Source organism: Podarcis bocagei, assembly GCF_964188305.1.
Source record: "Podarcis bocagei genome assembly, chromosome: 5".
Lineage (NCBI taxonomy): Eukaryota > Metazoa > Chordata > Lepidosauria > Squamata > Lacertidae > Podarcis > Podarcis bocagei.
In genome coordinates, this window is record NC_138129.1 from 44,459,617 (window position 1) to 44,473,070 (window position 13,454).

At 44.8% G+C, this 13,454-nt stretch overlaps 2 protein-coding genes across 3 annotated transcripts; both read left to right on the plus strand.

Moving 5' to 3' along the window:
- Positions 1-110: 110 nt before the first annotated feature.
- GOLT1A (golgi transport 1A) lies at positions 111-7,769 on the plus strand. 2 transcript variants are annotated; one of them, XM_081195091.1, is made up of 5 exons: positions 169-1,030; positions 3,078-3,169; positions 5,174-5,352; positions 6,153-6,216; positions 6,682-7,769. In XM_081195091.1, exons 1-5 carry the CDS (start codon positions 1,006-1,008, stop codon positions 6,718-6,720), a joined length of 399 nt encoding a protein of 132 aa, XP_081051217.1. In that variant the 5' UTR covers positions 169-1,005; the 3' UTR covers positions 6,721-7,769. The 2 variants fall into 2 exon arrangements, with proteins under 2 accessions (XP_081051216.1, XP_081051217.1); XM_081195090.1 differs by lacking the exon at positions 6,682-7,769 and having other exon boundaries at positions 111-1,030; positions 6,153-6,667.
- A 1,059-nt stretch (positions 7,770-8,828) lies between these two features.
- KISS1 (KiSS-1 metastasis suppressor) lies at positions 8,829-12,140 on the plus strand. The gene is made up of 3 exons (XM_081195092.1): positions 8,829-8,901; positions 10,739-10,858; positions 11,503-12,140. Exons 2-3 carry the CDS (start codon positions 10,756-10,758, stop codon positions 11,772-11,774), a joined length of 375 nt encoding a protein of 124 aa, XP_081051218.1. The 5' UTR covers positions 8,829-8,901; positions 10,739-10,755; the 3' UTR covers positions 11,775-12,140.
- The last annotated feature ends 1,314 nt before the right edge of the window (positions 12,141-13,454 follow it).

Genomic DNA, 13,454 nt, shown 5'->3' on the forward strand with positions numbered 1-13,454 from the left:
CAAAACATCTAAATAAATAGCATAACAATATCTCTAAGTGGATAATTATTAAATTAATTGGGAACAAGAATCAAACGTAGATTAAAACATATACATAGAATACTTGATTAAGCATAGGTAATGGATGAATAAAACCGATAAGGAAAATTTAAAGGAGATCAGTTAAAAAAGAACAGCTGTATGGGGTGGGGCTTCAGAAGTGCAGATCTAACAATATGGGTCTTCTATTTAGGACTGATTTGTAGCATAGACCATCCTTCGACGAATAGATATCATGGCAGCGCAAAATCTGTGACTTCTGGACTTTCGTCCTATTGTAATAGGGAGGGGTAGTGTTGTTCTGAACACCCAGGGAACTTACATAGGATGGGCTGGATAAACCTAGCTTGAATGTCTATGTAATACTGGCAATAAAGAAGGGCATGCTCTGTTGTTTCCTGCTCCCCAGAGCCACAAGAGCATTTCCTCTCCTCTCCTCTCCTCATATGGTATCTTCCTATAACTGCTTTCCTGAACTGCTGAAGGGAGGGCCTGACAACGAGTCAAGGTGAAAGCTCTTCGTTGTTTTGGTATTTCAAGATTAGTGATGTATGGCATTTGGGACCAAACACACACATGAACAATGTCAGAATTTGTGTGGCTTGCTTCTTTTCGTTCATTTTTGCCAGCAGTTTTTGCCATTATTCAAGCCTCAGAGAAATCTGCTATTAGCTTCCCCTTGCAAGTCCAGGAGAAGCACAAGCTGAACATTTGTGATGGCACTTCTCCGCCCCACCCACTTGGAAACTCCAGAGTGACAGCCCAGTGAACATTAAGAGGTGTCTTCACTGCTGGGAGGTTAATGATTTGCAAGGTGACGCAGGAAGGGCTAAAGGCCTTTCCAAGGTTCACTGGCTGCAGAATATGTGGAAGTGACAGCATCCTCCTGCACCTCACCCCCCCCTTCCGTGACATTTGCATCTGCACCTGAATATCCAGAGCCCTTCTAGGCCTACAGCAGCGAAGATGATAGAGATCACAGAAATCCAGAGTAAGTATGACCATATCTTACAGCCTGAAAGGAAGAAGTTACTTCTTCTTATACCAGTGTAGTCAGGTTAGCTAAGAAAGAATGATTGGATCTAATCAAGGCTTCCTTTTGCCAGCTCAGCTTTTAGAGAATGTCACCCTGACCTCTCTTATTTACTTCTTTACTTTAATACTTGCCTTTTCACTAGCAAGTTCAAGGCAGCAAACATAATGCTCTCCCTCCCCTCATTTTAATAACAAACCTGTGAAGTAGATCAGGTGGACTGTGACTGAGTGGCCCAGCAAGCTTTGTGACCGAGTGGGGATTTGAACCTGCACCTCCCTGGTCTTATAGTCCAGTGCTCTAACCACTGCACCACACTGGCTCTCTAGTTCCAGTGTTACTCTGTTGTCTGTTTCACAGGCACTTTCTTGGTTTGGTTTTTAAAAAGATCAGAGAACGCGCTGTTGGAAAAGGAAGTAAATTAGTATCTTTGCCTCTGTTCCCAGGGCACAAGAGTTTCAGTATAATCTTTAACAAAAATACAATCTGTGGGAGGAAAATAGAATCCCTGTGACCCACGTGTGTGGAGTAAATAACAAAAGAATCGACTCAAATAGATTTAAAATGCAAGGCTAAACTCTCTCCAGCAAGAGAGAGCCCCCAGTAGCAGAGTTTAAACTCACAAAAGTCAAGCAGAAGTATAGCTTTAGGAATACAGTCATACCTCGAGTTGTGTTTGCTTCACGTTGCTTTTTTCTGGTTACAAACGCAGCAAACCTGGAAGTGTTTACTTCCGGGTTCACTGCTTCATGCATGTGCAGGAGTGATCTGCATGCTTCACACATGCGCAGGAGCGATCTATCACATCACGCACACGTGCAGAAGCGGCGCTCTACTTATGGACTTTTCGGGGTGCAAACGGCACCGCGGAATGGATCGTGTCCAAAAGTAGAGGTACCACTGTATAGGTTGTTGGACCCATTTAGTCTGCTTGCAAACAGCACTCCTTTCTTTCCAACCCCTCTTGTGATGAACAGGCCACACACTGTTAAGGAAGTTTAAAATTCTTTACTTACAAAACGTTCCAGAGATCAGATTCATGCATTTCACAGAATCATAGAGTTGCAATGGACTACAAGGGTCATCTAGTCCAACCCCCTGCAATGCAGGAACCTTTTACCTAATGTGGGGCTCAAACCACGGCCCTGAGAGTTAGAGTCGCATGCTCTGCTGACTGTGCTATCATATCCAAGCAGCAATGGGGGGGGGGGACGGAGGGACACATGCAGCTTCAATTCCTCCTTTTACGGAGGTAAGGGGGTATGACTTAGCTGAGTTTAGGAACAGACCTCTCTGGTTCTAGCCCTTTTCATGCACAAACTAGAATTCATGCATAATTATCATAGAATCATAGAATTTTAGAATCTTAGAGTTGGAAGGGTCTCCAAGAATCATCTAGTCCAATCTCCTGCAATGCAGGAATATGCAGCTGCCGCATACAAGGATTAAACCTGCAACCTTTGCATTATCATCACCACGCTCTAGCCAACGGAGCTATCCAGGCTGCAATTTCCCACAAATTTTACATTTATTGCTATGCCCACTTTTGCCTTTGGCCCCATTCACCATTGACACACAGCTCCCAGAAGGGAATGCAGCCCTTGGACTGAAGAAGGTTTACCCTCTCTCAGCGAGACTGTGATGGGGCAGTGAGTTGCAGATCACCAGCAGAGTTTGTGTCAGGGACCTGTTTGCTGTCTGCCAATGTATCACGCAGAGGGATCTTTCCAAGACTGCCAACTATCATCCTGCAAAGGAACACAGCACATGATAATGAAGAGCAGGAGAATTAACACAGCTGTCCAACACTGACATTTGACTATGATAGACACCCTAACCCATACAGATCTCAAAAGAAAAGCGGGACCATGCAAGAACAGGTATTCTGAGCCCAAACTGCAGACACCAGAAACGTATTTTCCCACTATTGAGTTATAAGTGGGCCTTCCTCCCCCTGATCTTCAGAATGCTGTGTGTTTGATTACATTCATTTCATCTGTTACAGGGATTGGTGTGGGACTTGTGGGCTTTGGGGTGTTTTTCCTCCTTTTCGGTATGCTATTGTACATGGATTCGGTGCTTCTGGCCTTCGGAAATGTAAGTTTCTTTCTCAAGCTCCAGATGTTTCCTTCCAGATGTTGCTTTTGCCATCACATATATCAGCCAGTTTGCCTTCAAAGCTTTGATGAATCATAAGGATCACTAAGCCCAGTTTACAGGCACTGTTGTGGAAGGTAGTTCCATTGACATCAACCGGGAGACTTGCTTCCAAGCAGAGTTGTCTAGTCTAAGGTTTTAAGGAATGACTACCAGCCACGATGGCTGCGTTCCACCTCCTCTGTCAGAAGACATATGTATCAGTCACTGGAAGCCACAGGAGGGGAGAGCGCTGTTGTGCTCAAATCCTGCTTTCATGCTTCCTATAGGCAAATGATTGTTCAAAGTAAGAACAGGATGCCAGACTGCATGGGCCTTTGGCCTGATCCAGCAGACATTTCTTATTGCATGATCAGGACTGGCAGCCCATTACAGAATTGAAACTTTTGTATTGTGTACCAACCTCTATACACAGCACATGCTGCAAGGGTATGGGTGTAAGTGATACTTCATGAATTGAGGAAGGTGATGTTCCTCCAGCAACACAATACCCTTGTTCCTGTGTCAACAATGAACTGGCTGAAGGCAATGGTGTAGCATGGGGCAGTGTGGAGGGGGTAAGTAGAAGGGAGCGAAACAGGCAGAGTACACATGCACATTCAATATCAGTATCAAACTTTATTTCAGTCACAGACCAGCATAAGATAAAACATACGGAAACTGAACACATAAGATGAAAACAGGTAATGAGTAAAAACTGGTAATTAAAAGGTGATTATATATCATACCTACTTAAAAAGATAGAAACAGGGACAAACAGTTAAAAGCAACTATGTGGGAGGGAGTGTGGAGGAGCACAGGTCTTGTATTTTGGGCCTAGTTTGTGGTGCAAACCATCTTTTGACAAATATCCATCATGGCAGCGCAGAATCTAGCAACTGAGTATGTAACATCTGGGTTTTCATCTTGAAGTAGCAGGGAGGTATGAACTTGTTCTGTGTGACCTGAGAATTTATGTAGTCTGAGCAAGTAGTATCCATTTAATGATATGTCATCCCTAGTCCAGGTTTCCTGTATCAGTAAGATGTGATGTTGTGATAGAAAATCAGTGAAACAGGTGTTCCTGATAGATGCTGCCCATCCGACCACATTCCAGGTTAGAAGGGCAACCTATGCTGGCCTGTTGGCTGTCAATCCCTCTTTCCCTCACAAGGTGGTTGGGGGCTGTTAATTCCACCTGTGCATGCACAGTCAAGAGTTATTGTGCTGTCCTTGTTTGCAGGGATAAGCTGTTTTCAACGGAGCCCAGCAACCGAAGCGTGTAGCTGTATTCAGGCAGCACTGGGTGTTGAAATTCTATGCCCCCTAACAATTTTGCGCCTGGGGCAACCACCCCTAGGGGGTCCCCTACACGATGCCACTGGCTAAAGGATCCCCACAAGACAAAGAAAAGAGAGGCAACAGGACCAATGTTCTCCTTTCCCTCCAAAGACAAAACAGAGAGAATTACTGAAGAGGATAAAAAGTTCATCAAGCCTGTAGGACCGATTCGGCCTTTACGCCCAACACCCCTAAGAGAGAATACCAGTGATAGCCAATGTGGTTACTCCTGATGTTGTGCACTGCCGTTCCCATCAGCCCCAACCAGCATGCCCAGTGGTCAGGGATGGGGTGGGGCTTGGTCCAAAACATCCAGAGGGTATTGTGTTGCCTACTCCTGAATTATAAATGATCACTATATAAAGTGTTTTGTGATTAAAAAAAAGAAAAGCAGTATATACATAAACATGAAAATCAGGGGCAAGAAATCAGGAGCCCTCTAGATATTGTTGGACTACAACTCCCATCAGCCAAAACTAGGGCTGACAATGACAAACAGTCAGGGATGGTGGGAGTCAGAGTGCAACAGCATCTGAAAGGCCGCATGCTCCCCATCCCTGATAAAGCGTCTACTAGCTGTAATACACTCCAATAATCCCTGGGTTTTGATCTTCTTCTCTTTAGATCCTGTTCCTGTCTGGCCTGGCCATTATCATTGGACTAAGAAGAACCTTTGGTTTCTTCTTCCAGAGACAGAAGCTTAAGGGAACCAGTTTCTTTTTGGGGGGCATAATTATCGTCCTGCTTCGGTGGCCTGTCCTAGGCATGCTTCTGGAGACCTATGGCTTCATTAACCTCTTCAGGTGATTATTCATACCAAAGCCACAAAGCTTTCTAGGGAAACTACTGTATGTAGGCAAGTCTGGGTAAGTCCAGGGTTGTTGATAGCTGCACGTGATGCCAGACCTGAACTCTACAAGTTTACAGTTTCTGAAATTGGTGCTCTAAGTTGGAGCCTCATGGGCTACAACCTTACCAGTTCTAACAAGAAGAAGATGGGGACAACATTTGCCCTCCTCCAGTTTGCAGGGACCTCATCTGTTTTTCAGTAATTCTCAAATATTATATATGGAGGTTCTGAGATTATGTCCACAAGCTCCTTTAGTACCCTTGGGTACAGCTCGTCAGCTCCTGGAGATCTGAATTAATTTAAAGTAGCCATGGGTTCTCTTACCACCTCCTTTTTTGGACTGTATCTCCCTCCTTGCATTGTTTATTCTGTGCTGCCATTCCATTCACACAACGGATTTCCACTTGCACAATGGATCTTCCTTTCTCCTCTCCCGTACAATCCTTTATGATCCTCAAAAACTGCTCTAGAGGGTTGGATTGTTCCTTCACCCACAGATTACCTCTCTCCAGCTACTTTTCTCTCGGCCAGGATCACTTCTGGTATTGGAGCCTCGGCTGAGAGAAAGATGCGCGGAGGAAGGAGCCATGGCTAGAGAAGTTATGAACAAAGGAGGGGGTCAGCACTCCTTAGCCATCTTTCTACTTTGCTTTCAACACAGGGAATTGCTGCTGTCACATCTAGTTTAACTCTCGGGTTTCGTTCCGGCTGCTGATTTTCAGCCATTATTAACAATGACTTATTTGTCCTCAGGACTTTTTTCCCAGTTGTCTTTGGGTTTCTGGGATCATTGGTGAACATCCCATTTTTGAGCAAGGTAAGAAAAATTTCCATGTGTCATGTGCTCTCAGGGGAGCATGATTCTATCTGGCTGGTTTGGTTCCCTTAAGCTTTACAGCAGGGTTGGGGAACCTGAAGGCTTCCAGGTACAACACACAACTCCCATTGTCCCCTGAGTGGCTGGGGCTGATGGGAACTGGAGTCCAACAATAGGACTCATCCACACTTCCATTTGTGCCGTGATCTGTAGGCACAGGTCTGTGAGTTGAAAAAAACAAAAACAAAACCTCACTGTATACTGTTGAACTGGAACAAACATCAGTCAGGTCTTCTGAAGGTTGATGTTTGTTCTGATTCAGTGGTAAACAGCGAGTTTTCGCAGGGAAAGAGGTGGGACCAAAACAACAACAACCCATGCCTGGAAATCATAGAATCATAGAAGTGTAGAATTATATAATGCTTCAGAGAAATGTGATTGGTTACAAATGACTTCTTGTTGCAGCTGTTCCAGAAACTTGGAGACACCACCTCTATGGTATAGCCTGGAGAAGTGGCTTCCTACCACAGGCAACTTCCCCTCCTACAAGCAAATAGACCTGTTTTATAGACTACTGTGTTGTTTTCACAGCGATGTGCCATTGAGACCTCCTGCCCAGTACATACCTTTGAAGACCCCTGTGTGATCACCTGCAGGAGTGTGCAAGGTTATTAGCAGGTTCATATCCCAGTAGGAATTGCCTGGAGGTGCTGTTTGCAAGAGCACTCACAACTGAACTGCTGGTTCATAGAGATGATCATGCTGGAGCTAGACAATGGCTATGGACAATGGCTGAGTGAGCATCAGTACCTGGGCACATCCGTGTAAACAAGATTTCTTAGCAACAAACCAACATTTAGGACTTGTCAAATTGCTCCAAGGAAGACACATCCCTTGGGGTGTTCACCTTCCAAACAGCTGCAGTAGAGTGAGTAAGCAAAGTACCCAGTTTCTTTTGTTTTGTTGACATGCCGAACCCACTGATATTTTTCATCCCTTGTGAGAAGCCATAATGCTGGCATCTCCAAACTCAGCCCTCCAGGTGTTTTGGGACTACAACTTCCACCATCCCTAGCTAACAGGACCAGAGGTCAGGGATGATGGGAGTTGTAGTCCCAAAACAGCTGGAGGGCCGAGTTTGGGGATGTCTGCCATAATGGATCAGAAATTTGAAATTGAAGGGATTAAAAACACATAAATTGAGAGGCATAATTTGAACACTATGACACTTGAACAATTTGTGTTATCTCACTAGCTAAATTTCAACAATAGGAAGGAGGAAAATGAATATAAGGGTGAGAAGTGTTGTTCTGAGTTTTCTGTCAATTTCAAAATCCCAGTAAAGAAAATGGTTGGGGGAGGGGATGAGTTCGCAAAATAACTTGCAGTTCAAAAAGACACACACACACACACACAGCCTGTACTTTGGAGCAATGTCTATTTAACAGAACGTGAACGCTATTTGATTCCACCATGTGCATATTTTCTATTTTTTTATTTAACAAAACATAAAACATGTTTTAATGATATAAAATAAATCATGTTTCTCAAGATGTCATGTGTGTGCATGTCTGTTTTGCTCAGATGGGAAAATAGGAGCTACAGGGAGACCGCTTGATTTGGGAAAGACAGCAAGGGTGGGGAGTTACCGTAAATCCACTGGTGAGGGAACAGTGGCTGCATTTTGTCATTTAAAAAGAACATGGGAGAGCCAACCATGGACCTCAAACCATCTTACAGTGGTACCTCGGGTTACATACGCTTCAGGTTACATATGCTTCAGGTTACAGACTCCGCTAACCCAGAAATAGTACCTCGAGTTAAGAGCTTTGCTTCAGGATGAGAACAGAAATTGTGCGGTGGCAGCGCAGCAGCTGTGGGAGGCCCCCATTAGGTAAAGTGGTCTTCAGGTTAAGAACAGTTTCAGGTTAAGAACGGACCTCCAGAATGAATTAAGTACATAACCATAGGTGCCACTGTATTTAGTTTGGTGAAAGCTATGGAGATGGTTATTCAGCAGAGAGCTATGTGATCTTTCTTCCCAACCTCCACCTTGTGCACAGGGCCTCTGTATGTCGGATACGTACCCTCCAAATAATAAGTACAGCTGCTGGACCCCCCCCCACCTTGTACAGTAGCATAGCATGGGGGCACAGATTAAGTTGCCCCGGGCACAAAATTGTTAGGGGTGCAAAATTTCAACACCCAGTGCTGGGCATGTGTAGAGGAGTGAGAGAGAGAATAATGTGGAAGAGATACCGGTACTTAGAAAAATGTTTTAAAAGGAAGGCTTGAGGGGGGGAAACATGTTTAAATCAGAGCAAGAAAGAGAAGGCATTTCATTCTCCGGAATTACCAATTCATACCAACAGCTCTGGCTCCATTGTGAAGAAGGCGGAAACAATAATAATGTAAAGCTGCCCCATACTGCAAGCAAGAGGAATAGACATGGCAACTGTTTCTGAAGCAGAATCCATTAAGGAGGGAGAGTAGAAGACAAAAGGTAGAGGTGGATCCATCTCTGCTGATGTCAACTGCCAGGTCATGCAGCAAAGGGGGGTTGGTGGGTTATACTGCACTTGAGAGGGACCTGGACTCCAAAGAGCAGCTGCGCTCTCCTCCTTTCAAGAGATCAAACAGAAGCAGCAGAGGAGTCTTGGCACGAACATCTAAAAGAGAACTGAGGTTAGTAGAGAGGGAGGAACTTTAAGCACACTAACCTGGGAGAAAGTCCTGCTGAACTGAATGGGGCTCACTTCTGAATAAACATGAATAGGATTGCACTGTGGGGCTAAAATCTATGCAAATATATACATGGGAGTAAGCATCATTAAATGAGTGTGACTTGCTCATGGGCAAGCGATTCATAGGTTTGGGTTGCATATGTCTTTTTCATTTTGGTAGAGGTAGATTGCTTTTTAAAGGAATGAAATGTACCCCCCTCCTCTGCATGTTGCCTGCATGAATTTTAACACACTCTCTCTCCCCCCACTGTGATCTACTCCCAGTATAAAAAAACTGGCAGTGATCTACCCATTGTCATTGGAGGAAGAAGGAGTGTGCGTGGGGTGGGTGGCTTGCCCAGAGTTGTTGAGCTTTTTTGGGGAGGATTGCAGACTCAGTTTCCCAGCTGCAATTATTACAGAGAGAAGACGCATGCTTGAAGAACACAGTAGAGTGCTGAGTAATAATGATAATAAAGAAATAAATATGTGCTCAAGCACAGAAGTAAGGTTCTTAAAAAGGCAGGACATTGCAACAGGAAAAAGGGATCAGGCTTCTTCTCTCCCTCTCTTCTAAAGCAACAGTGGGGAAACATTTGCCCTGGAAAGAACTCTTCTAAAAGCTGAAAACTCCTTGCAAAGATACGTGACTTTTCATTGTTCACCATATCAATCAGGAGCCCATAACAGGCACATTAGTATAATCCACTGGTCAATGTGCCCTGTGCAGGCAACATCCCCTACTGGTGTGCTTCTACACACAAAGATGACTCAAATCATACACAATGCATGTTGATCAAATTTAGCTAAACAGGAAAGATGATTTGCATGTATTTCTATTATAGCTAAACAAGATTTCCCCCTCGTTTTAAATTTCCACAGCTATTTCGTCGCAGTATCATAAGCCCCCTAACACATACTTCTCATGGTTTCTTCTAATTGCACAGGACGTTGAAATTCAAAGGGATGAAGGAGCAAGTAGCTTAACTGGACATTGTTAGACATCCTTCGATTTGTAAGATTCCAAGGCTCTATTTTGTATTCAGATTTTGACTCAGTCCTCCTGAGTCGGCCACTGTATTTCCTTCTTTAGTAACTGGTGTCATTTCCCTAGACCTTTTTCCCAGCTCTGCTTGTTCTCACAACAAGCATTTGCTGGCTTGAATGGCAAAGGAAATATAATATATAAATCTTTTCCTGCAAACGTATCACATTACCTTTTCTATTAAAACAAAATATTGACAGGTCACTAGAGACCTAAAAGTAATTATAATTATTTAACAATTGGAAAGGACACCAAAAGTAGTTACTCAGAGAGTCAGCTTTGATTGGAACCCTGTGGTGGAGAAAACTCTTCCAACAATGTCATTGTCTTTATAAATTACTTGGTTAATTTAGACCAGGATTGGGGGACCTATGGCCTTCAGCTATTGCTGGACTACAACTCCCGCCATCCCTGCCCATTGCTGGAGCCCAACAACATCTTGATTGAAATGCTTGATGGCCAACCCATCTCTAATTTCAGGGGGCTGCTGTCTCAATGGTGTCCCTGGGTAACTTAGGCAGAGAGGAACTGAACCAGAAAAGTCTAACTGCAAGATGTCAAGCCTTGTCACCCCATCAGCAGCCTCCCTCTCCTCCCCTTGCCATCTCCCCTTCTTTCCTCCTCTTCTGTATGTCCTTGTGATTTGGAGATCAGTGGCAAGAAAGTCATGCAACTGCCCTTTTCACCCTGCCAGCACTGTTCTTCTGCTGTGTTTTCTTCCAGCATTTCCCCACCCGCTCTCCTTTCCTTTCAGATCTGTTACATCCCAGGATGGGCCTGTTCCATTCCCCGCTGGTGCTCATATTACTCTTCAGTGCTCCCTTTGGAGAACCAGCTGACAGCTATTTCCCTCTTAAGGACTCCTGGCATGCAGGTAGCAAGTGGTATCAGTTAACCTGCACTCTTGATTCCAAGATAAGGAGTGTCATTTCAGTATTTTGATCCCTGCTGTCTTCAAACATGGGCTGCATTAATCCATGCTGGACCCCACTATGCCACTCTGCAGGGGACCACTGTGGACTCTACAGTCCATGTGGCTAATTCTTAGGAAGGTGTGGGTATCGCAGATGTACTTCCCTCCTACCTGCCTCCCTTTGGGAGAGAACTGTGGCTCAATGCAAAAGGTCCCAGCTTCAGGCCCACTGCATCTGTAGGACTGAGAATGAATTCTAACAGAAACCCTTGAGAGCCACTGTCAGTCAGTGTAGACCATGGATGAGGAACTCTTGCCCTCAAATGCTGAACTCCAACTCCCATCAGCCCCAGCCAGTATGGCCAGTGGCCATGGATAATGGGATTTGTAGTTCAACAACATAGAGAGAGCAACGAATTCCCCTGGTATAGAAAATATTGAGCTAAGTGGGCCAATGGGATGACATAAGGCAGCTTTCTACCTTCTCATGCCTTTCCATCACATGCCTCACTATTTGTTCATGGTGGGGAGGGGATAATGCAAAGCCTCAAATCCCCTCTTTCTATCATCTCTTTCTCTCTCACTCTCTTCCTCATTCACCCTAGGGGAACTTTCCAAAAACATTGCCAACCCAAGCCAGTGGGCTGATGCCATCCCATGTCCACAAAGGAAGTCCACACCACCTTTTATGGGCAAGCGTCAGGAGCAGCAGCAGCAGCTACGGCAAAGGATGCCTCCAGGGAAGAGCAGAGTTGTCTCCGTCCCACAGGGGGCCTTGCTGGTGGAACGGGAGAATGATCTCTCCACCTACAACTGGAACTCCTTCGGTTTAAGATATGGCAAGAGACAAGCATTGCCAGCAAAGGAGAAATTATGAAAGTGTGGGGCTGCCATAGCCAAGTATGGTGGTCCGGGGGGAGACCTCAAGGGAGAGGAACAGGGAAAGCTCTGTATTGTGGTGGTTTCTTTCTTTGCTCTTCTGAAGGAATGGAAAACAGTTTATGGTTCTCAGTTCTCTGAAGTTCACAGTAAGATGCTGGCATTTCAGCAGAGCAAGGATGGAAACATATGTTTGTTTTTGAAGTAGCAAGCTGGTCATTGCTTATTTCTTTCACAAGTTCTAACTGGATATTATAATAATGACCATGTTCATTCTGTTTTCACTAAGTGGTGTATACTATATAGTATTACAATGGCATAAAAAAACAGGGAAGGGGCAAAGCGTTTGGATGTCCACAAGTTGTTGTGTTAAACTTTTCTGTCTACTTGTCTATATCGCATGCATAATTGTATAAACTTCTATTATGTCACCTCTTACTTGTCTTTTCTCTAAACTGAAACTCCCAAATGCTAAAAACTCTTCCTCACAGGCCCAGCGCAACCATTAGGCGAGGCGAGGGCACTGTCTCAGGCAGCAGAAGCCTCTGTGAGGCATCACCCCTGCAGGCACCCCACCTACCCTGCTGCCTCCATCAGTGATGGAGAAGTCGCACCAACACTGGCACCCATTTTGGGCAAGATCTCACCCCAAATTGGTGCAATCTTGCCCCAAATCAGTGCTGATAGTAGCACTGTTTCTCTGCCAGCGGTGGATGTGGCAGATTGTGTGATGCAGGTGGTGGCAGGTAAAATACGGCAGCAGTGGCAGCAGCAGCGGCAGAGCAGCATGCCACTTCCCGATTCATCACAAGCAGCAAAACAGGGTATGCCACCCCTGCTTCCTTGTAGGGGAGTTGCTCCACCCCCTTGATCATTTTGACTGCCATTTTCTGAACCTTATGCAGCTCTACAATATCCTTTTAGCGGTGACGCAACCAAAGGAACTTTGGCAAAGGAACTCTAGGGCTGGGGGCATATGGTCTATATTCCCATGATGTATAGTCTTCATTTCCTAGTCTTCATTCTCACGATGTATAGAAACAGCAACAGTGGCTGAAATTAGTTGTAAGGGACACACACAGCCCCTAACAGCAGTTGTTGGGTAAAGGTTTGCGTAGTTAGCAAAAACAACAACACAAGTCTCAAGTTAGATTAGACCTCAGATTTTGCCGTTAGAATGTTCTGAACTCCCATAAAACTCAGATGTGACGTGCCCTGCTCAAACCTATAATTCATTCCCAGAACCCAAGAAGCACAAATAAGGCTTTTCCAGAAGCAGATAATAACTAAAGACTGTTACTGCCCACTATTCTGGTGACTATTTCTGAGTCTTTCTCTTGCCCTTCTTGTTTTTCCTCCTCTTTCTTAGCAGTTTGAGCCCCATTGCAAAGCATCATTTCCTTGCTCATTAATAAGCTCATGAAAGCTACTGTGTTTGCCTAGCTGCACAAACAATGCACAAAACCCTTTGGATCCTTTCAATTTCACTTTAGATCTCAGCTGCTAATTTCTACAGAGAGGTTGGGCCACTGGAGGAAGTAATTGAAAAATTATTTGCAAGGACTTGGGCAGCTGAGAGACCCACAACTGCTTCTCTGTGTGCCAGGATGGCAAGAGGGGAGATTTAGGAACAAACTGCCCCAGGATTAGGGGAGGAAGACCAGGGTCTCATCCAGAC